Source organism: Littorina saxatilis, linkage group LG4 (genome assembly GCF_037325665.1).
Source record: "Littorina saxatilis isolate snail1 linkage group LG4, US_GU_Lsax_2.0, whole genome shotgun sequence".
In the NCBI taxonomy this organism is placed as follows: Eukaryota; Metazoa; Mollusca; class Gastropoda; order Littorinimorpha; family Littorinidae; genus Littorina; species Littorina saxatilis.
The window spans coordinates 13,529,833-13,552,332 of NC_090248.1; the positions used below are offsets into that span (position 1 = coordinate 13,529,833).

The window sequence follows — 22,500 nt, forward strand, 5'->3', positions numbered from 1 at the left end:
GGGGGTTGTCGTTGAGGTCGACGACGGCGATGCGAAGAAGAACGGTAGCGGAGAGGGAGGGGGTACCCCCATCAGCAGCCCGCAACACAAGGTATAATATGGAAGTTGTCTCGTAGTCTATGGCTGCTGTCGTTGTAATTTCTCCGTTGGTACTGTCCACGGCGAAAGATCCTTGACCGTTACCCCCTGCGGGATAGGAAGACGGAAGTTAATGTGTTGTACTTGTTTCCTTGGAGTGTGGGTTAGTGGTAGTTGGAATGTGTGTGTGTGTGTGTGTGTGTGTGTGTGTGTGTGTGTGTTTTATGTTTCTCCAGGATTACTGCCCAAGGCAAAGATCATTGACCGTTTGACCCCCCCCCACCTCCACCTCCTCCCATCTCCACCCGCATACCTTCCCCAACCCATACCTCAGTTATACTCATGTGAGAGAAGATACGATGACATGAATATAATGTAAACGTTCGTGTTTCTGGGGAATGCGTGATACATAGTCATAGTTGGAATGTGCGCGCTGGCGTGTTTGTCTGTCTTCTTTTTAGAGTATTAGGGCCTACTGCTCCCATGACCGCCCCCTCCCGACTCTTCCTGTCGATAAGGTCACGGACCAGGGAACGGGTTTTTTATGCTCTATAGACTATATGTGTTTCTAGGGAGTGTGCTTTTGTGATAGTGGGGTGTGTTTAGACGGCTCCGATGCCCTTTCAACGCGTTTCACGTCACGAAGTAATTAACTGTGAGGACAGTCAACTCCAAACGAACAACCTTTTCTTTCAATGTAAAGAACCATGTCAACCAACACAGAGTTGTTGTGGGCCAGGTATCTTGGACTTGCGGTGGTCTCACTGACAGTCGGACCACCGCTTCGTCGCCCGTGGGTGGAGGGCAGCACTGTAGTCGGGCAACTCCGCGTGCGAAGAGGCTTAGTCGGCCGACTGAAATCTTTTGCATGAAACCCAATTCCGTCGGATTAATGCATTGTGATTGCACTCGGTCAACTGCAGTTGGCCGACTGTGTTGCTGGCCCATGAAACCGGCCCCAGGGGAGCATCCTGCCATTGGACACACCCACCAACAACTGCCCACCCCTATGCAGAGAGGGGATTTCTGGCTGAAATAATGTCGCAAGTGACACCAGTGTCGATTTGCACAATGTATATTCAGCAAGAGGGTACGGCCTAACAATTCTGCAGAGGAAGCAGCGGGTTTCTTTTTGGAGGGATGCTCTTATTTAAGAGCCACAAGACATACATGTACTTATACCTCGCCTTCCTTCGGCCAGCAGAAAAGGTTCAACAGAATAACTGCACGGCTAAGGAGACAATGCCATCATTTGAAGCACTAACAGTTTTGTAAAGTTCTGTTCTAAATAGCCAACCGCAGGCTAGAGGTACGTACAGCAGGCTCGTTAAGCTAGCATCCTTCGGAGATGAAATTGAAACAAATTGAATTCATAAGTTTACCTATACTTTACAGAATTCCACTCACCAACTATGGAGTAAGAGATTTCTCCGTTAACGCCAGAGTCGTTGTCGGTGGCGGCGATGGTGAAGACGGAGTGTCCGTTGTTGACGTTCTCGTTCAGGTTGGTGTTGTAGGTGTTGGCGCTGAACTGCGGCGTGTGGTCGTTCACGTCCGTCAAGGTTAAGGCCAAGGTCACTGTGTCCGTTTTGCCCCCGCCATCGCTCGCTTGCACAATCAGGTTGTAGGTCTGTGAAGCAGAGAATACTTATACTTTTCTCTTACTTTTCATTGGTAATCGTTGATTCGTGTCTCATTTAAAATGTTGTGTGTGATCGTTTTTCAGCACAATTAAATACTTCCTATCCAGGAGCACATTCAGATTAAGATTGAAAACTTTATTACTTTTTAGTCGTTGCAATAAAAGCAATTAAAAATATTTATTTTTTCACGAGATGATTAACATTCTTCAAGTTAGGCTGTTAAAACGTCTAGTTCGCTCGTAATCAAAAGCCTCGATTCTTCCGCGATAGACAGAGTAAGGGTTTCCCAATTTAAAACAAGTCGCGTAAGGCGAAAATACAACATTTAGTCAAGTAGCTGTCGAACTCACAGAATGAAACTGAACGCAATGCAACGCAGCAAGACCGTATACTCGTAGCATCGTCAGTCCACCGCTCACGGCAAAGGCAGTGAAATTGACAAGAAGAGCGGGGTAGTAGTTGCGCTGAGAAGGATAGCACGCTTTTCTGTACCTCTCTTCGTTTTAACTTTCTGAGCGTGTTTTCAATCCAAACATATCATATCTATATGTTTTTGGAATCAGGAACCGACAAGGAATAAGATGAAAGTGTTTTTAAATTGATTTCGAAAATTTAATTTTGATCATAATTTTTATATTTTTAATTTTCAGAGCTTGTTTTTAATCCAAATATAACATATTTATATGTTTTTGAAATCAGAAAATGATTGAGAATAAGATGAACGTACATTTGGATCGTTTTATAAAAATTGGTTTTTTTTTTACAATTTTCCGATTTTTAATGACCAAAGTCATTAATTAATTTTTAAGCCACCAAGCTGAAATGCAATACCGAAGTCCGGGCTTCGTCGGAGATTACTTGACCAAAATTTCAACCAATTTGGTTGAAAAATGAAAGCGTGACAGTGCCGCCTCAACTTTCACGAAAAGCCGGATATGACGTCATCAAAGACATTTATCCAAAAAATGAAAAAAACGTCTGAGGATATCATACCCAGGAACTCTCACGTAAAATTTCATAAAGATCGGTCCAGTAGGTTAGTCTGAATCGCTCTACACACACACACAGACACACAGACACACATACACCACGACCCTCGTCTCGATTCCCCCCTCTATGTTAAAACATTTAGTCAAAACTTGACTAAATGTAAAAACAAATACTTTGAGAATGTGCCTTTTTTTTTACATGATATTTGTCTTAATGCAATAGTACTGTGTACCGAGGGCACCCAGGCTGTTCGGTGTTTGTGACCAAGTAGAGGGATGGTCTGATTCAATGTCAAAGTCTGACCAGATTTGAGACTAGGGATGGTCTGATCCAATGTCCAAGTCTGACCAGATTTGAGACGAGGGATGGTCTGATCCAATGTCCAAGTCTGACCAGATTTGAGACGAGGGATGGTCTGATCCAATGTCAAAGTCTGACCAGATTTGAGACGAGGGATGGTCTGATCCAATGTCCAAGTCTGACCAGATTTGAGACGAGGGATGGTCTGATCCAATGTCCAAGTCTGACCAGATTTGAGACGAGGGATGGTCTGATCCAATGTCCAAGTCTGACCAGATTTGAGACGAGGGATGGTCTGATCCAATGTCAAAGTCTGACCAGATTTGAGACGAGGGATGGTCTGATCCAATGTCAAAGTCTGACCAGATTTGAGACGAGGGATGGTCTGATCCAATGTCCAAGTCTGACCAGATTTGAGACGAGGGATGGTCTGATCCAATGTCCAAGTCTGACCAGATTTGAGACGAGGGATGATCTGATCCAATGTCCAAGTCTGACCAGATTTGAGACGAGGGATGATCTGATCCAATGTCAAAGTCTGACCAGATTTGAGACGAGGGATGATCTGATCAAATGTCAAAGCCTGACCAGATTTGAGACGAGGGATGGTCTGATCCAATGTCAAAGTCTGACCAGATTTGAGACGAGGGATGGTCTGATCCAATGTCAAAGTCTGACCAGATTTGAGACGAGGGATGATCTGATCCAATGTCCAAGTCTGACCAGATTTGAGACGAGGGATGGTCTGATCCAATGTCCAAGTCTGACCAGATTTGAGACGAGGGATGGTCTGATCCAATGTCCAAGTCTGACCAGATTTGAGACGAGGGATGGTCTGATCCAATGTCAAAGTCTGACCAGATTTGAGACGAGGGATGGTTTTATTCAATGTCAAAGCCTGACCAGATTTGAGACGAGGGATGGTCTGATCCAATGTCAAAGTCTGACCAGATTTGAGACGAGGGATGATCTGATCCAATGTCCAAGTCTGACCAGATTTGAGACGAGGGATGATCTGATCCAATGTCCAAGTCTGACCAGATTTGAGACGAGGGATGGTCTGATCCAATGTCCAAGTCTGACCAGATTTGAGACAAGGGATGATCTGATCCAATGTCCAAGTCTGACCAGATTTGAGACGAGGGATGATCTGATCCAATGTCCAAGTCTGACCAGATTTGAGACGAGGGATGATCTGATCCAATGTCCAAGTCTGACCAGATTTGAGACGAGGGATGATCTGATCCAATGTCCAAGTCTGACCAGATTTGAGACGAGGGATGATCTGATCCAATGTCCAAGTCTGACCAGATTTGAGACGAGGGATGATCTGATCCAATGTCCAAGTCTGACCAGATTTGAGACGAGGGATGGTCTGATCCAATGTCAAAGTCTGACCAGATTTGAGACGAGGGATGGTCTGATCCAATGTCAAAGTCTGACCAGATTTGAGACGAGGGATGATCTGATCCAATGTCCAAGTCTGACCAGATTTGAGACGAGGGATGGTCTGATCCAATGTCAAAGTCTGACCAGATTTGAGACGAGGGATGGTCTGATCCAATGTCCAAGTCTGACCAGATTTGAGACGAGGGATGGTCTGATCCAATGTCAAAGTCTGACCAGATTTGAGACGAGGGATGGTTTTATTCAATGTCAAAGCCTGACCAGATTTGAGACGAGGGATGGTCTGATCCAATGTCAAAGTCTGACCAGATTTGAGACGAGGGATGATCTGATCCAATGTCCAAGTCTGACCAGATTTGAGACGAGGGATGATCTGATCCAATGTCAAAGTCTGACCAGATTTGAGACGAGGGATGGTCTGATCCAATGTCCAAGTCTGACCAGATTTGAGACGAGGGATGATCTGATCCAATGTCCAAGTCTGACCAGATTTGAGACGAGGGATGATCTGATCCAATGTCCAAGTCTGACCAGATTTGAGACGAGGGATGATCTGATCCAATGTCCAAGTCTGACCAGATTTGAGACGAGGGATGGTCTGATCCAATGTCAAAGTCTGACCAGATTTGAGACGAGGGATGGTCTGATCCAATGTCCAAGTCTGACCAGATTTGAGACGAGGGATGATCTGATTCAATGTCAAAGTCTGACCAGATTTGAGACGAGGGATGGTTTTATTCAATGTCAAAGCCTGACCAGATTTGAGACGAGGGATGGTCTGATCCAATGTCAAAGTCTGACCAGATTTGAGACGAGGGATGATCTGATCCAATGTCCAAGTCTGACCAGATTTGAGACGAGGGATGATCTGATCCAATGTCAAAGTCTGACCAGATTTGAGACGAGGGATGGTCTGATCCAATGTCCAAGTCTGACCAGATTTGAGACGAGGGATGATCTGATCCAATGTCCAAGTCTGACCAGATTTGAGACGAGGGATGATCTGATCCAATGTCCAAGTCTGACCAGATTTGAGACGAGGGATGATCTGATCCAATGTCCAAGTCTGACCAGATTTGAGACGAGGGATGGTCTGATCCAATGTCAAAGTCTGACCAGATTTGAGACGAGGGATGGTCTGATCCAATGTCCAAGTCTGACCAGATTTGAGACGAGGGATGATCTGATCCAATGTCCAAGTCTGACCAGATTTGAGACGAGGGATGGTTTTATCCAATGTCCAAGTCTGACCAGATTTGAGACGAGGGATGGTTTTATTCAATGTCAAAGTCTGACCAGATTTGAGACGAGGGATGATCTGATCCAATGTCCAAGTCTGACCAGATTTGAGACGAGGGATGGTCTGATCCAATGTCCAAGTCTGACCAGATTTGAGACGAGGGATGATCTGATCCAATGTCAAAGTCTGACCAGATTTGAGACGAGGGATGATCTGATCCAATGTCAAAGTCTGACCAGATTTGAGACGAGGGATGATCTGATCCAATGTCAAAGTCTGACCAGATTTGAGACGAGGGATGGTTTTATTCAATGTCAAAGTCTGACCAGATTTGAGACGAGGGATGATCTGATCCAATGTCCAAGTCTGACCAGATTTGAGACGAGGGATGGTCTGATCCAATGTCCAAGTCTGACCAGATTTGAGACGAGGGATGATCTGATCCAATGTCAAAGTCTGACCAGATTTGAGACGAGGGATGATCTGATCCAATGTCAAAGTCTGACCAGATTTGAGACGAGGGATGGTTTTATTCAATGTCAAAGCCTGACCAGATTTGAGACGAGGGATGGTTTTATTCAATGTCCAAGTCTGACCAGATTTGAGACGAGGGATGATCTGATCCAATGTCAAAGTCTGACCAGATTTGAGACGAGGGATGGTTTTATTCAATGTCAAAGCCTGACCAGATTTGAGACGAGGGATGATTTTATTCAATGTCAAAGTCTGACCAGATTTGAGACGGTGAGGCGAACTGTTTTACGAGTCGGAGTGAGCCTTTCATTCAAGAACGCATGACATCGTATACGCGTAAGAAAACTCTAAACCCCACACCATGTACCATCTCACCTGTGGTGGCGTGTCAAAGTCCAGTCGGGAGAACACACGCAGCTGACCCGTGTTGGGGTCGATGATGAATGAGTTGGGGGTCGTATCGCCGCCGGTGATGGAGTAGGTGATACTGCCGTCGTTGGTGCCGCCCTGGTCGGCGTCGGAGGCGTTGGCAGTGTAGACGAGGAAGCCCAGGGCCGTGTCCTCCGCCAGGTTGGCGCTGAAGGTGTCGTCTGTCAGGATGGGAGCTTCTTCGTTCACCGCCTGCACTACGATGGAGATCCGTGCCTGTACGGAAGAAAATTATACTCTTAAAAAAAGTCAAGGACCGGTTAATAAATGTAATTTTATTTACAAAAGCATTTGCTTAAAATCAAGAGCGCAATTATTTAAATGAAAATTGGCCTTTTTTTTGTAATTCACAAAAGGACTTTGTGTGTTGCTTTGGAAACATTTGGACAGTTTAATTGCGCCACGCTAAACACGTGAAAAAATCTCCTTTTTGGGGAAAACAACAGGGTACTGGCCACGAACAGTGCTCACCGGTGTTTGTAACACATAACTATGAGTGATTATGAGATATGCAGGATGAGACGCGTCAGGGGAAGTGCGGTTGGAAGGTGAAAAATGTGTGAGATTTCATGACGCACGAGAATGTGAAAACTATAAGCTTTTGTGATTGTTTACAATATGGTAAACGTGACGATGTCCTAGATATCTTATGTGATGGTACACGTGATGAATGACGCGATGATTGATGCGATGGTTTACCGGACGATACACGTGATGATTCAAGTGATGTTTCACTAGATACTCATTATTCCATTTCACGTAGTTTAGCCGAAACTACAGGAAATGTGAGAGAGCGCATGTCCGGAAGAGCCATATCCGTATTTCCGGCGCCATTAGCGCACGTCTGAAACCGATGCTCCGCTTTTTTTCGGTTGTTTATCGTGATTCATCTTGGTTTACGATCGAATTTTTCGGTCTCAAAGTACGTCTTTCGATTCCGCGAACCTTGCTGCGTTGTTCTTTCAAAGAATTTGGAATGGAGAGCGAAGAAAACTTGCTCAAATCCGATTCCGAGGGTGAAGACTCTTCCCCTCCATGCTCACAGAGACCCCAGAAAAACATGGTTGAAATCACAAAAGTGAAACAAAAAGAAAAACCTCGACTCGAGGTAGTACAATTACCGACAAAGGATTGGGATGACATGAAAAAGCAGAATGAACGAATCCTGCGTGCACTAAAGAAATGGGATGCAGAAGAAGGGGAAATTGTGGAAGATGAAGATTCAGAATGTGTTCAACTTCGGAGTAGTTCCCCTTTGAAGAAGAAAAGACGCAGAGAAGAAGACAGTACCGTATCTTTTTTGGTGGACAATTCTGATGAAGATTTGGACTACCAAATTGAAAATCTTACTCGTGTGAGATCTTGTGGCGATCAGACAGAGAATCGCAGTGATGAAAATGCTGAAAGTGACACACTGACAGGGATTCAGCAAGATTATGAGGCTGATGAGGAGCTTGGCGATGATATTTCGGAACAGCTAGCCAAAATAGTCAACATGATGGCAAAAGGCAAAATGAACGAAGCAAAAATGAAAGACAAGATTTCGGAGCACAAGCGCCCGAAAAACGTCGAACTAAAAGTTCCTCGAGTGAACCATGAAGTGTGGGACACAATGGACCATAACCAGAAAAGTGCAGATTTGCGTACTCAAAGAATCCAACACATTTTGCTTACAGCAGTGAACGCTCTTGTGTGTGCAGCGAACGAGTGTGTTGGGAAAACAAACATTGATGTGAAAAAACAAATGAAAGCTCTGACCGATTCAATGGGGCTCATTCTCAAAGCGACTCACGAAATGTCAATGGACAGAAGAGTGTCGATTATGTCCGCACCGCAATTCAACAAGAAATACAAGAAACTCGTTTCTTCAGAAATCCCAGTGACAACAGAACTGTTTGGGGATGTTTTGCGATCTGTGTTCGCCTCCATTGATTCGTCGTCCAAGCTTGGCATGGCAATCACTCGGTCATCAAGGGGAGACAAGTTTTTTTCCATTCAGAGGAGGCAGGACAAAAAACTGGGACTACGACCAGAGAAGAGGCCGAGGCTGGACACGCGGCCGAGCAAGAGGTTACTATCCACGCTACCGGGGGAGAAGCTTCCGAGGGCAGAACAACATGACATTCAAATCGGCATAAATGAGGATGCACAGCCAGACCTGACCGGTAAGGTACGCTATCCAATAAACAAAAGTGTTCAGATACCATTTATTGCGGGTAGAATACAATACTTTATTGAAGAATGGAGAAAGCTGACATCAGATCCGTTTATTTTGAAAATGGTGACAGGGGCTGAAATTCCACTGAGGGATTTATCAGAATTAGAAGTAGGAAAAGTGCCTACAACTCAAATCAAAGGTTATCAATTTTCTGAGATGGACAATGAAGTTCAGAAATTACTGAAAATGAAAGTAATCGAAAAATGTGAAAGTGAAGATGGAGAAATAATATCCCCTGTATTCCTGGTGATGAAACCAGATGGAACATATCGAATGATTCTAAACCTGAAAGAGTTTAATCAGTCAGTGACGTATGAGCACTTCAAAATGGAAAATCTGACGTCAGCTATACGGCTTATGAGAAAAGGGTGTTACATGGCTTCAGTTGACTTGAGGCATGCATATTATTCTGTCTCAATCAAGCCAGATTTCAGGAAATTTTTGAAATTCATTTGGAGAGAACAGTTGTATGAATACACCTGCTTCCCAAACGGGTTGTGTAACTGCCCAAGATATTTCACTAAGTTACTGAAACCAGTGTATGCTTGTCTGAGAAAAAGGGGCTTTTTGTCAGCATCATTCATTGATGATTGCTATCTTCAGGGACAAACTTATGAGAGTTGTCTGCAGAATGTTCAGGAAACAGTACACTTGTTTGAAGCCCTTGGATTTATCATCCATGAAGAAAAGTCAGAACTTACCCCACTCAAAAAGATAAAGTATCTGGGGTTTTGGCTAGATTCAGAAAATATGTCTGTCTGTCTGACTGAAGAGAAAATTCAGAAACTGAAAAATACTTGCAGAAGTGTAAAAAACAGGAAAAGGATTACCATTCGGGAGCTAGCGCAAGTGATTGGTCAGCTTGTTGCTTCATTCCCAGCTGTGCTTTGGGGTCAGTTGTTCTATAGACAACTCGATAAGGTTAAGGTTGAAGCATTGAAAGTGAAAAAAGGGGATTTTGATGCATTGGTAGTTATATCAAAAGAAGCTGAAGAAGAGCTAGACTGGTGGCTACAGAACATAGATTCAGCTTTTTTCCCCATAGAAAGATCTGAACCTGAAATGGTAATAACAACAGATGCCTCCACTTTGGGTTGGGGTGCAGTTTGCCACCCAAAGCAAACAGGTGGCCGTTGGTCTGTTTTAGAAAGAAACAACAATATCAATGTTCTAGAGCTGATGGCGATTGAGCATGCTCTGAAAAGCTTTAGTAAGGATATTGATGGTAAACATATCAAAGTGCTGACAGACAACTCATGTGCGGTGTCATACATTGAAAAAATGGGTGGTTCACATTCTGCAGATTGCAATGATGTAGCAAAACGAATCTGGATCTGGTGTAAAGACAGGAATATTTGGCTGACAGTAGCTCACATTCCTGGCAAGCTAAATACACAAGCTGATGCTCAGTCCAGAAAATTCAATGATAATACAGAATGGATGCTGGACAGACAGATTTTCAAAAGAATCTGTGAGCAAGTTGGAAAACCTGAAATTGATCTTTTTGCATCAAGACTAAATCGCCAGTTGGCAACTTTTGTGTCTTGGCAACCAGATCCAGAATCGTTTGCAGTGGATGCATTTAAGATGAGTTGGACTAACTGGTTCTTTTATGCTTTTCCGCCATTCAGCCTGATTCAGAGGGTCCTGGTCAAACTGGAGAAGGACAACGCAGAAGGGGTTGTCATAGTCCCAGACTGGCCTACAGCAACTTGGTATCCTCAACTATTGCGGCTCCTCGTCAGGAAACCTCTTCTGCTACCCAAGGGGAGGACTGTTCTACGTCTGGCCCACGCGCAGACACCACATCCTCTGCACAGCAAGCTTCAGTTGATGGCAGTGATGTTATCAGGGATGCAGTTGAAGCACAAGGAATTCATGGACAAGCTTGCAGCATCATCTGTGCATCATGGAGGGAAAAGACACACAGACAGTATTCCAGCTACTTGTCACGGTGGAAAGTTTTCTGTGTTGAACGGAACTGTGATCCATTTCATGCATCTGTAGAGCAAGTTTTGGAATTTTTGACTGGGCTGTTTAGCCTTGGATTAGGCTACAGTGCTATTAACACAGCCAGGAGTGCTATTTCTGCTGTAGTACAAACAGATGGCAACAAGAAAATGGGAGAACACCCATTGATATGTCGTTTTGTAAGAGGTGTGTTTCAGCTGAGAACACCATTGCCCCGCCAAAAGAACACTTGGGATGTGGCTGTGCTATTGGATTTTTTCAGAAATAGTGAGGACAATAGCAAACTCTCCTTGAAAGAAATAACATTAAAATTGTGTGCTTTACTTTTGATTGTTTCGGCACAGAGAGTGCAGACAATTCATTTATTGAAACTATCATGTGTTCAGTTTTTAAATCAGGGATCATGCAAGATTCATGTAGTTGATAAACTCAAGCATAGTAGACCTGGTTATCACCAAGCGCCAATACATCTCCAAAAGTATGAGGAGGAAAAACAACTGTGTGTTGTAAGCTGTTTAAAAGAATACATTGCAAGGACTGCAGTGGTGCGTGGAGACTGTGACAAACTTATTTTGTGTTATGGACGGCCACATGGGCCAGCATCGAAGGATTCGATAGCTCGTTGGATGAAAGAGGTTTTGGGGTCAGCTGGTGTCCAAGGGTTCACTGCTCATAGCTTTAGAAGTGCTTCCTCATCAGCTATGTTAAAAACTGGTGTATGTATTGATGACATATTAAAATCAGCAGGCTGGTCGAATGCTAAAACTTTCCAGCGATTTTACAATCGACCATTAGTCGATGATTCGCAAAGAGCAGAAAGCCAAAAAGTTCAGAGTACCATGTGGAAATTCATGGGCAGGTCAAGTTGTAAGAACTACAAGTAGGCACTTCACTGAAGAAGACAATGGTAGACTGCTAGGAAAGCAGTAAGACTATTATTTTCACTGTGGCGAAAGTCTTCATAGCTGAAACAATGCATAGATAATGCACTGTATCATGTTTTTGAATAATCAAAGATGCATAGATAATGCACTTAAAACCCAGGCATAGATAATGCACTGGAAAATGTTGAAAATAAAAAAGGCATAATGCACTAAAAACAAAGTTGATGGTGTGGTCTTAGGGATTTTGATGTGAAAGTGAGAAAATGAGGTATGACTGTGAGAAACGTTTGAAAAAACATACTTTGAAGTCTCACATTTCCTGTAGTTTCGGCTAAACTACGTGAAATGGAATTAGTAACTTAAACGAGTACTGACCTTGGGAAGACGAAGTTTGAGTGGAATTCCATGAATGTAGTTTACCGGAACGGAAGGATATGTGCCCTTCCCTAGCCTAAGTTACCCGCCCAAGAATATATGAAAATGTTTTTCCAAACTTGTTAATTTTCAGATCATCAGTTGTTTATTCTTTTTTACAACTAGATGATCTGTGCGTTAAAATATGGCTCTTCCGGACATGCGCTCTCTCACATATCCTTCCGTTCCGGTAAACTACATTCATGGAATTCCACTCAAACTTCGTCTTCCCAAGGTCAGTACTCGTTTAAGTTACTAATTATCGTAGTTCCTGTTACAATTCACGTGACGGTTCACGTGATACATTACGTGATGGTGGACTATAAATGGTGCACATAATTGTTTACGTGATGGTTGTTGCGATATTTTACAAGATAATACACGTAATGGTACACGTGATGGTCCGCGTGATGTTTCACTTAATTGTTCAGAAAGATGGTTCACGTAATGGTTTGCGAGATGGTTCAGAAAGATGGTTCACGTAATGGTTTGCGAGATGGTTCAGAAAGGTGGTTCACGTAATGGTTTGCGAGATGGTTCAGAAAGGTGGTTCACGTAATGGTTTGCGAGATGGTTCAGAAAGATGGTTCACGTAATGGTTTGCGAGATGGTTCAGAAAGATGGTTCACGTAATGGTTTGCGAGACGGTTCAGAAAGATGGTTCACGTAATGGTTTGCGAGACGGTTCAGAAAGATGGTTTGCGAGATGTGCTATGTGCTAGTGCCCATGGTGGTCCACGCGATGGTTCACGTGATGATTTAACTAATGGTGAAATTGATGGTTCACGTGATGTTCAACTAATGGTGAAAGTGATGGTTCACGTGATGGTTGAACTAATGGTGAAAATGATGGTTCACGTTATCTTCCAAGTGATGGTTCATGTAATGATTCAAGTGATGGTTTACAAACAAAAAGTAAAGTATCTTCAAGTCACCTGTGAAGTGAGAGGAAGTGCACCCCCATCCACAGCCTCAATGACCAGGTCGTAGAACTGAGTGGTCTCGTAATCCAGGGCTGTGGCCAGAACCAGGTCATTGCCGGTCATGCTGAACGCGCCGCCCGTGTTGCCCGACTTGATGGTCACTGTCAGTGCTGCGTTCGGACCTTGTTGCACAGAAAAAAATGCTTGATACATCACTCTTGTTTGTATTTTATTGTGGTTGTTATGAATTGTAAGAAGAAGAATGAGCTTGCTGTGTGGTACAAATTGCTTCTGGTGTATTGCATGTTTGCCGCTCTACGTTTCCCGAATTAAATATGTTTAAACAAAGCGGAATAATATGAAAGAGACATAGTGTTTTTCTGCAGTCTCAATTAAGGCCAGGTTTGAGATGATCTTGGAGGGCTTGCTGGGAAAAAAGAGACCCGTTAATACTTGTGAAATTGTTGAATTCACCGGCCAGAAATGAATGAAATACGCCTTTTACGCCTTTACACCCTTTTGTGTAGTTAACCTTCGAACATCAGGGTTATCGAGAGGCTGTTCCTTGTTTGTTCTGTTTTAACCGTAAACTCATTAGAATATTATATTTACCTGTATCATCATCGCTAACAGTGATAGTGATAACGGTTCCAGTGGCGGCGGCAGTCTCTAGGATGGTGGTGGAGTAGGCAGCGGGTGTGAACACTGGGTAGTTGTCGTTGGCGTCCGTGATGGTGATGCCCACGATCACGTCATCGGACTTTTCATTGGCTGAGCCTGCCACGTCATCAGCCGCTCGCACCTGTCATTAGATGATCGTGTCACGTGACCGTTCATACTAAATTTTAAATGAAATGCGTATTAACTTTTGTTTTGTTTGCGAGATACCAATTCGGCGCATGTGTGCGTGCGTGCGTGCGTGCGTGCGTGCGTGCGTGCGATCGTCCGTGCGGGTGTGCGTGCATGCGTGTGTTCATTTTTGGGGTAATTTGTTTGTTAACCAAGTTAAGTTATCAAAATATTCAATTTCAGACTCACAGTTAGTGTGTAGGAGGGGGTGTCCTCGCGGTTGAGGATATGAGCCACGGTAATCTTGCCTGTGCTGCTATCAATCAGAAAATCTCCTGCCGTATTTCCTCCAACAATGCTGTAGCGAACAGTCCCTGGAATGAAAAGCAGAAAACAAAGACTCAGACTGACTGACCGTCTTGCTTTTGACGTCCTCACACGCTTCGAAACTTTTTGAGACAAATTGTGACGCACAAAAACCACCTGTACGCAGACATAGGGAGGATGAAGAGGGAGGGGGGAGAGAATATGCTTAACAACACGAAGACATAGGGAGGATGAAGAGGAAGGGGGGGAGAGAATATGCTTAACAACACGAAGACATAGGGAGGATGAAGAGGAAGGGGGGGGAGAGAATATGCTTAACAACACGAAGACATAGGGAGGATGAAGAGGAAGGGGGGGGAGAGAATATGCTTAACAACACGAAGACATAGGGAGGATGAAGAGGAAGGGGGGAGAGAATATGCTTAACAACACGAAGACATAGGGAGGATGAAGAGGGAGGGGCGAGAGAATATGCTGAACAACACGAAGACATAGGGAGGATGAAGAGGGAGGGGGGAGAGAATATGCTTAACAACACGAAGACAGGCAGGACGGCTACATGCACAGTTAACTCAAGGTGGTCAGCGCGAAGAACACGAGTCAAAGGGAAGCAACCACTTTGTATGGGGTTTTCTGCGTTGGTACAGCTCGTTCCCTCTCTTTTGTTAGCTATTTGCTTCGAGTTCTGCGAGAAAAGAAATTTGTTTCAAATTTTTTGTGGTTTTTTTGTTCCAGAACTATTCGGACACATACACAAAATCAACACCCTTACAGCTTGCTGTGATAAGGTGGAATTTCTCGTGTGTTTTTTTATCTTAAAAAGTTTAGGAAGTCATTCATAAAAACAATCCCACTGTACACAGAGGTCACCTTTTCTGTTGACTATTGGTATGTGACCAAGTGGAGGGACGCTCTTATCCCATGTAAAAGCCTCGCTATATCTGAGACGGTGAGCCCAACTGTTTACACAGGACGGACTGTGACTTTGAAAAGCCAATAAAGCAGAAGAATCTTTTGAGAAGGCACATAATCATACCAAGTTATTGTAGCTGTGCAATCAGTCATGTTGACCACACACACAAAAACAACAACAACAAAAACAAAAACACCACTAAACCAAAACATCTGCATCTTCAACTCTCCACTCACCATGCTGCAAGCCCGTGTCGGTGTCAGAAGCAGCCACAGTGATGACGTCAGCACCGACCGCAGTGGACTCTTTGACGTCAGTGTTGCCGTAGCCAGCCCCGGGAAAAGCAGGAGCCTGTTCGTTGACAGGTGTGACGGTGACAGTGACAGGGACAGTGGTGGTTTTAGCGGGCGTAGCCTTGTCGTCTACTTCCACAGTTAAGGTGTAGCTTGTCAAGGTCTCATAGTTCAAGATCCCGGGACCCGTTAACGTTAAAGCGCCTGAGTCTGCGTCGATGGCGAAGGCGGTACCGGTATTGCCTGCTGCAAGGAGAGTGTATCTCACCGCTGTGGTTGTGGTGTCCACGTCACTACATGTCAATGTCACCACCGCCGCTCCAGTCGTGGCGTCTTCGGCGATGTTTGCGCCGTACGCGCCTGGGTTACAGGTCGGGGCGTTGTCGTTTACGTCGCTGACGGTGACGATGATCGACGTCGTTGCCGTGAGAGACCCCGCCCCGGTCCCGTCTTTGACTTCCAGAATCAAAGTATAGGTGTCTAGAGTCTCGCGATCCAAGCTTCCCTGAAGAACGATCACTCCTGTGACTGAGTTCATGCTGAACTTACCATCAGCGTTGCCTGTCGTGATGGTGAAGATCAAGGTCGTGCTGCCAAGGTCAGCGTCCGCGGCGTTCACGTCCTTGACCGTGGTGCCGATGGAGGAGTCTTCGGGGAGGGAGACGAGGTAGGGGGTGGTTGCTACGAACACCGGGGGGTGCTCGTTAACATCAGTCACCGTCACCTGGGCAGAAAATAATCATAAATTACTTTTCATAGATAACCTATCATAAGTTACTTATCATAGATTACTTATCAATTATTATCGTAAACTACTTATCATAAATTACCTATTATAAGTTGCTTGTCATTAATTACTTAATATAAATTACTTACCTTTGATACTTTTCTCTCGATGTAAGTCATCGTGTTAATCGTTACAATTTGTCCAGGCTTTAACCTATGGTTCGAGCAGCATTGTAGCTGCTTTTTGTGGAGAGCAAGAGTGTTCTACTGAATAAACTCTTACGACTGTCTCTTGTGTTCGCCTAGTTCCATACGTTTAGCGCGTCGTATTTGTATGAAGCCTATTTGTGTTTGTAAAAGGTTATTCAGAGAACGAATCGGTGAATCAATCACTTGACTTAAAGAACTAAAACTGCAAAAGGACAATACACCCACGTGCCACGAAAACAACCACTCCGTGAAGCCACCATCCATGCACCCATACACTCAACCAGCTCTGTATTTATCCTCTCCTCTCATCTGTCCAGACAACCACCTTGTCGAATCTCTTAGAGCTCTCTTTTGTCCTAATAAATTGTGACTGTGATCAAAACCTACCAGCAAAAAAAAGAAGAAGAAAAAGAGCTTGGTGTATTCTCCAAAATCATACATGTACTTTGCGTTACTGTAGTATCCATATACTGCTTAGCCTCGATCAGGCCCGGACTGTAGTTTAAGTATATTATTAAAGCGTTACTGTAGTTGGGTTAAACAAGCTTGTAATGTATTCCCTTCAAATGTGAAAAAAAACACACACAAAAACAGGACATGAACTCAAACTGCAAACACGAAAAATACGAGCCATAGGGATTTGTACACTTGGGAACCTTGATACAACCTTCTCTGCCGAAGAGTGTCCTCCTTTTACTGTACTGTGTTACCTGCACAGTTGTGACGTCTGTCCGAGTGCCGTCCGAGGCGGTGATGGTCAGTGTGTGGGACTGGGCAGTCTCGTAGTCCAGTGCACCGGTCAGCGTCACCACGCCTGACGTAGCGTCCACCGCGAACAGGGCGTGCGTCATCGTGTACGTCACACTCTGCAAAAACAACACAGAGTACGAGTGCTACAGGTAAAGTTCAAAGGCTTCATAGGTTCCTCGAAGCACCCACGCCAAAAACAAGACACACACGTACAAACACTCTCTCTCTCTCTCTCTCTCTCTCTCTCTCTCTCTCTCTCTCTCTCTCTCTCTCTCTCTCTCTCTCTCTCTCTCTCTCTCTCTCTCTCTCTCTCTCTCTCCTTTCTTTCGTATTGTCGCCATCTTTATGTCTTAGTTTTAGCAGTGACAGATTGTCAGCCTAAAACTCCATCCTTGAGAAATAAAGTTCCTTCGTTCGTTCCTTTTTTCTATTTATCTCTCGCGCACAATCTCTGTCGTATTTCCCTCTTCATTTTTAATTCTCCCACCCCACCCCCACCCCACCCCTAATCTCGCCCTCTTTTTATTTCTAACTCATGGCAGTTTCACGGTCACCACTTTGGCCGCCACAGTGATTTCAGTCAAGGCCACACACACACACACACACACACACACACACACACACACACACACACACACATCCTCTTTCTTTCTCATTTCCACTCCCATCCCCACCGTGTACCCTCCTCGAGCTCCCCCCTCTCTCTCTCTACCCTTTATAAAAATAGGTCGAGAGCTGGTTGTAAAACAAATATGCACACCTTCTTACATTTGACTAATGTTGATCAACATCTAAATTTCATTCCTAACTCACCGCGGTATCCCCATCAGGACAGGACACGGTCACCACAACGGCAAGGGGGTTGTCCTCAGCCAAAGTCACAGTGTACACAGACTGCACACACACAGGCGGTCGGTCGTCCACGTCGCTCACAGTCACCGACACGGTCGTTGTCACGCTCCGTGGCGTGGTTCCTTGGTCCGTTGCCGTGACAACCAGCACGTAGGCGGGCTCCGTCTCGAAGTCTAGGGCCGCGGCCACTGTGACGTCACCGGTTGACGGATCCACGCGGAACTTGCCGGCGGACGGCGTGGATGACGTTAGACTGAAGGTGAGGGCGGCTTGAAGAGAGAGAGAAAACAAAATAAGAAATATGTTTCTGCGAGGAATATATTTGCGAACTTTTATTTTTAAATATTGAGCAAAAAGGCTTGTACAACATGTTCAATGAACACTTTCTACCCCACCTATGTTGACCAAGGTTTGTTTAGCCGAGACCAGATGTGCCGCAGTAGGTCACACACTAGAATTGTAGTAACTGTGTAGAAACTGTGTATCAACACGCTGGAAAGCAGGCGTTAGATCGGCGTTACAGGAAGCGACTGAAGCTTACAGTCTGAGGGGATATATCCGAACCTGGTCGGATAGAGCCATATGAGTGGGTACGGATATATTCGAACCTGGGAGACAATGAGTTAGTTATTTTCATCAAAATAAAAACAAATAGCAGTAAGTACTGAAAGCGTACACTTTTGAAGCCTTCTGAATAAGGACCAGTTGTTCAAAGAGATGCAGGGTTATTGTTTTTCTTGTCTACGAAGTTAAGCATTGACTATTGTTGTTGTTGTTGTTGTAATCATTGAATATTGTTGTTGTTGTCGTTGTTGTTGCTGTTGTTTCTTGTCAGTGAGTAATATGATGGTGTGACCTTGGAGTGCTGTGCTTGTTGTAATGTTGAACAGTTTTCGCCATGCCGGCCCTATCGGGGCCTGAGATGTATAAAAAAAACTTGAAACCTGGAAAAGAAACGAAGAGCATAAGTACGTAACTGCTTCAGAAATTCACGAACAGTCATGTAGAGGCACATACGAACTAGTAAAATTCCAAATGTGTTAAGTTCTCTCACCGTTTGATCCGGTGTCGCCGTCAGTGGCTGTGACTCTCTGCACGGTGACACCTATCGCCTTATCCTCCGCCACGTTAAAGTTGTAAGGATCAGAAGAAAAGACGGGAGTGATATCGTTAATGTCAGATATGTCCACCTGTAGCGTCACCGTGCTGGTCAGCTTGGTCGTCGTCGCTTGGTCCGCCACCTCGATGTTCAAGGTGTAGGCTGGAGTCGCCTCGCGGTCAAAGGTAGCAGTTTGAACCGTCACTTGGCCTGCAGCGTCGATCTGAAACACGCTTCCGGTATTCCCAGTCTTGATGGTGTAAGTGAGAGCGTTGTTGAGGTTTGCTGGGTCCATGTCGTTATCCACACAGCCCGTGATGTCCTTGACCGAGGCAGACCCTGTGGCGTCTTCGGGAATGGAAGCTGTGAAGAAAGTGGCGGAGCAGGACGGCGTGACGTCGTTCACATCCGTGACGTCAATCGTCAGCGTGTAGGTTCCGGTCTTGGCAGCAGGGTTGACTCCGCCGTCTACTGCGATGATCTGAATAACGTACTGCTGAGTCGTCTCCCTGTCTAGACTGCCGACCAGACTTATCGCCCCTGAGCTAGGGTTGACAGCGAACTTGCCGGAAGCCCCGGACGCGATGCTATACGTCAACGCTCCATCACTTCCGCCGTCGGTATCGGTGGCGGCAACGGTGACGAAGGATGAGGAGCCAGGGAGGTTCTCAGCCAGGCTTTGTGTGGAGGAGGCTGGGGTGAAATTTGGGGTGTTTTCGTTAAGCGGGTTGACTCCGATGTTCACAACAACGTCCGCTGACTTTCCTCTCCCGTCCTCAGCTCTGACAGTCAGGGTGAAAGTAGGGTTCGTTTCGTAATCCAGAAAGCTGTTGTCGTCGACGATGATGTGACCCGCCCCGCCGTCCACTCGGAAAACGTTGTTGGTGTTGCCGTTGACGATAGAGTACGCGATGGTATCTGCTGTGTCCGCGTCTGAAGCCGTTACTGTCGTCACCGTCACCCCGTTCGCATTGTTTTCATCCACGCTTGCGGCGTACACACTCGGGTTGAACACCGGGCTGTTGTCGTTGACGTCGGTGATGGTTAGGGTGAGAAGAACGGTTGAGGTCTTGGTGGCATCGACGGTGTTGGAGTCCGTGGCGAGCACGTTGACGGTGTAGGTCTGGACGGTTTCGAAATCAAAGGGCGTCTTCAACGTGACGACACCAGAAGCTGGGTCCACCTGCAGTTTCGTCGTGTCGTCCAGCGAGTAGGTGATGATGTCACTGCCGTCGCTGTCAGTGGCCGTGACAGTGATGACGGTGTCCCCGACAGTTTTGTCCTCAGCCACGTTGGCAGCAAGCGAGGTAACGGGAAATACCGGCGCGTAGTCGTTGACGTCGGTGACGGTAACTGTCAGATACACTGAGGTTGTCCTAGGCGTTGTCCCTTGGTCAGCCACAGAGATGACCACAGCGAGAGAAGACGCCGTTTCGTAGTCCAGAGCAGACACGGTCACTGCTCCGTTTGCAGCTACGACAAAATTCCCCGCCCCCGCGACTCCGTTCACGCTCTGTATTGTGTAGACCAGGTTGGCGTTCGTTCCGGAATCCGCGTCCGTACATGACAATGACGTCACCGCTCCTGTGGCGTCTTCACGTTTCTGTACAGTGATGGTGCTTGGAGTACACATCGCGGTGTTGTCATTGACGTCACCCACCGTTATTGTCACTGTCTCTGTTGCCGCTTTTGGTGGCGATCCTCCGTCCGTCGCTATGACATTGAAGGCGTAAGAGTTTGGACTCGTCTCGAAGTCCAGAGCTGCTTTCACTGCAATCCAACCGTCGGCGGCGAGGGAAAACTTGGCGTGTGGCGTCATGGAATACGTCACAGTGCCGTCGTTGCCGGTGTCTGCGTCACTGGCGACCACCTGAAATGTAGGTCGTGTTGAAATAAAATTGCTAAACATCAGAGTGTGCAGAACCTGAACAAAAAGGCTGCTCATAAAACAGCGGATGATAATGGATTCTGTAAACGATAGACTGAGAAAAAGAGAGAGAGAGAGAGAGAGAGAGAGAGAGGGAGAGAGAGAGAGAGAGAGAGAGGGGGGGATAGAGAGAGAGAGAGAGACAGACAGACAGACAGACAGACAGACAGACAGACGGACATCCAGCCAGACAGAGGGAAAGAGAAAGGAAGGGAGGGAAGAGGGAAAGCGCAGCATTGATATGTCCCGCAACAGTAACTGTTTGTGATTGCTAGCTGTCTCACAAGTGAGTTACATTAATTGAAATCGGATAGTATCGTCTCCAACCGCGAGACCCCAGTTACATTATGTTTAAATGAAAGCTGAATAAGGCACTGGATAGTATCGTCTCCAACCTTGAGACCCTAGTTACATTAGATGAAAGCTGAATCAGACATCGATTAGTATCGTCTCCAACATTGAGACTCTAGTTACATTAGATGAAAGCTGAATCAGGCATCGGATAGTATCGTCTCCAACCGTGAGACTCTAGTTACATTAGATGAAAGCTGAATCAGGCATCGGATAGTATCGTCTCCAACCGTGAGACTCTAGTTACATTAGATGAAAGCCGAATCAGGCATCGGATAGTATCGTCTCCAACCGTGAGACTCTAGTTACATTAGATGAAAGCTGAATCAGGCATCGGATAGTATCGTCTCCAACCGTGAGACTCTAGTTACATTACATGAAAGCTGAATTATGCACAGGATAGTATCGTCTCCAACCTTGAGACCCTATATATTTACATTACATGAAAGTTGAATTTGGCATCGGATAGTATCGTCTCCAACCTTGAGACCCTATATATTTACATTAAATGAAAGTTGAATCAGGCATCGGATAGTATCGTCTCCAACCGTGAGACTCTAGTTACATTAAATGGAAGCTGAATCAGGCACCGGATAGTATCGCCTCTAGCCGCGAGACCCTACTAACACAAAATGAAAGTTAAATTAGGCATCGGATAGTATCGTCTCCAACCGTGAGACTCTAGTTACATTAAATGGAAGCTGAATCAGGCACCGGATAGTATCGCCTCTAACCGCGAGACCCTACTAACACAAAATGAAAGCTGAATTAGGCATCGGATAGTATCGTCTCCCGCCGTGAGACCCTAGTTACACAAAATGAAAGCTGATAGGAATCGGAAAGTATCGTCTCCAACGTTGAGACCCTAGTTACATTAAATGAAAGCTGATTAAGGCATCGGATAGTATCGCCTCCAACTGTGACCCGGAAGGACGAACGGAAAACATGAACAGATGGAAATCATCAAGCAAAGAGAATAATTATTCGTTATGTCCATAGGATATGATGTATAACATATCCACAGCTTGAACATTCTACAAAGTTGATACAGTTTTGTGTGAAGAAAAAGGGAATTCCGGAGAGAGGGAGGTAAGCAAGCCAGTGGACAAACAAGCCGGAAACGAGGAGGAAAGGAGGCTGAAAGAAAAGACTGAATAAAGGAACCAGCCACAACGAATGAACGAACGAAGAAAAAGGGGCAAACCATTTAACAACTGAAACAATCGATCAAAACAACCAAAAATTAAACTCTGAAACCAAAACCCGGCCAAAACCTCAAATAAACCAAACCA

At 45.3% G+C, this 22,500-nt stretch overlaps 2 protein-coding genes across 3 annotated transcripts in view; one reads left to right on the forward strand and one right to left on the reverse strand.

Moving 5' to 3' along the window:
• Positions 1-22,500, reverse strand: part of LOC138964541 (protocadherin Fat 4-like) — a 64,785-nt gene that overhangs the window by 20,453 nt on the left and 21,832 nt on the right. Inside the window, exons 16-25 of the mRNA XM_070336525.1 lie at positions 18,886-20,800; positions 17,793-18,100; positions 16,940-17,095; positions 15,237-16,017; positions 14,010-14,134; positions 13,584-13,773; positions 12,984-13,153; positions 6,508-6,777; positions 1,486-1,708; positions 1-186 (exon numbers count right to left, since the gene is read on the reverse strand). The exon at positions 1-186 is cut by the window's left edge and continues 62 nt beyond it. Of these exons, the coding sequence (XP_070192626.1) occupies positions 1-186; positions 1,486-1,708; positions 6,508-6,777; positions 12,984-13,153; positions 13,584-13,773; positions 14,010-14,134; positions 15,237-16,017; positions 16,940-17,095; positions 17,793-18,100; positions 18,886-20,800 (4,324 nt within the window). The remainder of the gene's footprint in view (positions 187-1,485; positions 1,709-6,507; positions 6,778-12,983; positions 13,154-13,583; positions 13,774-14,009; positions 14,135-15,236; positions 16,018-16,939; positions 17,096-17,792; positions 18,101-18,885; positions 20,801-22,500) is intronic.
• Positions 7,309-11,705, forward strand: LOC138964014 (uncharacterized). Of its 2 annotated transcripts, none has more exons than XM_070335888.1 (2): positions 7,309-8,726; positions 10,411-11,705. In XM_070335888.1, the coding sequence occupies exons 1-2, from the start codon at positions 7,415-7,417 to the stop codon at positions 10,413-10,415; spliced, it is 1,317 nt and encodes a 438-aa protein (XP_070191989.1). In that variant the 5' UTR covers positions 7,309-7,414; the 3' UTR covers positions 10,416-11,705. The 2 variants fall into 2 exon arrangements, 1 of the variants encoding a protein (XP_070191989.1); XR_011454986.1 differs by having other exon boundaries at positions 8,601-8,731.

What these genes read in the sequence shown, in the direction of transcription:
- LOC138964014 (XM_070335888.1), top strand. Translation starts at nt 7,415, where the DNA reads ATGCTCCGCTTTTTTTCGGTTGTTTATCGTGATTCATCTTGGTTTACG.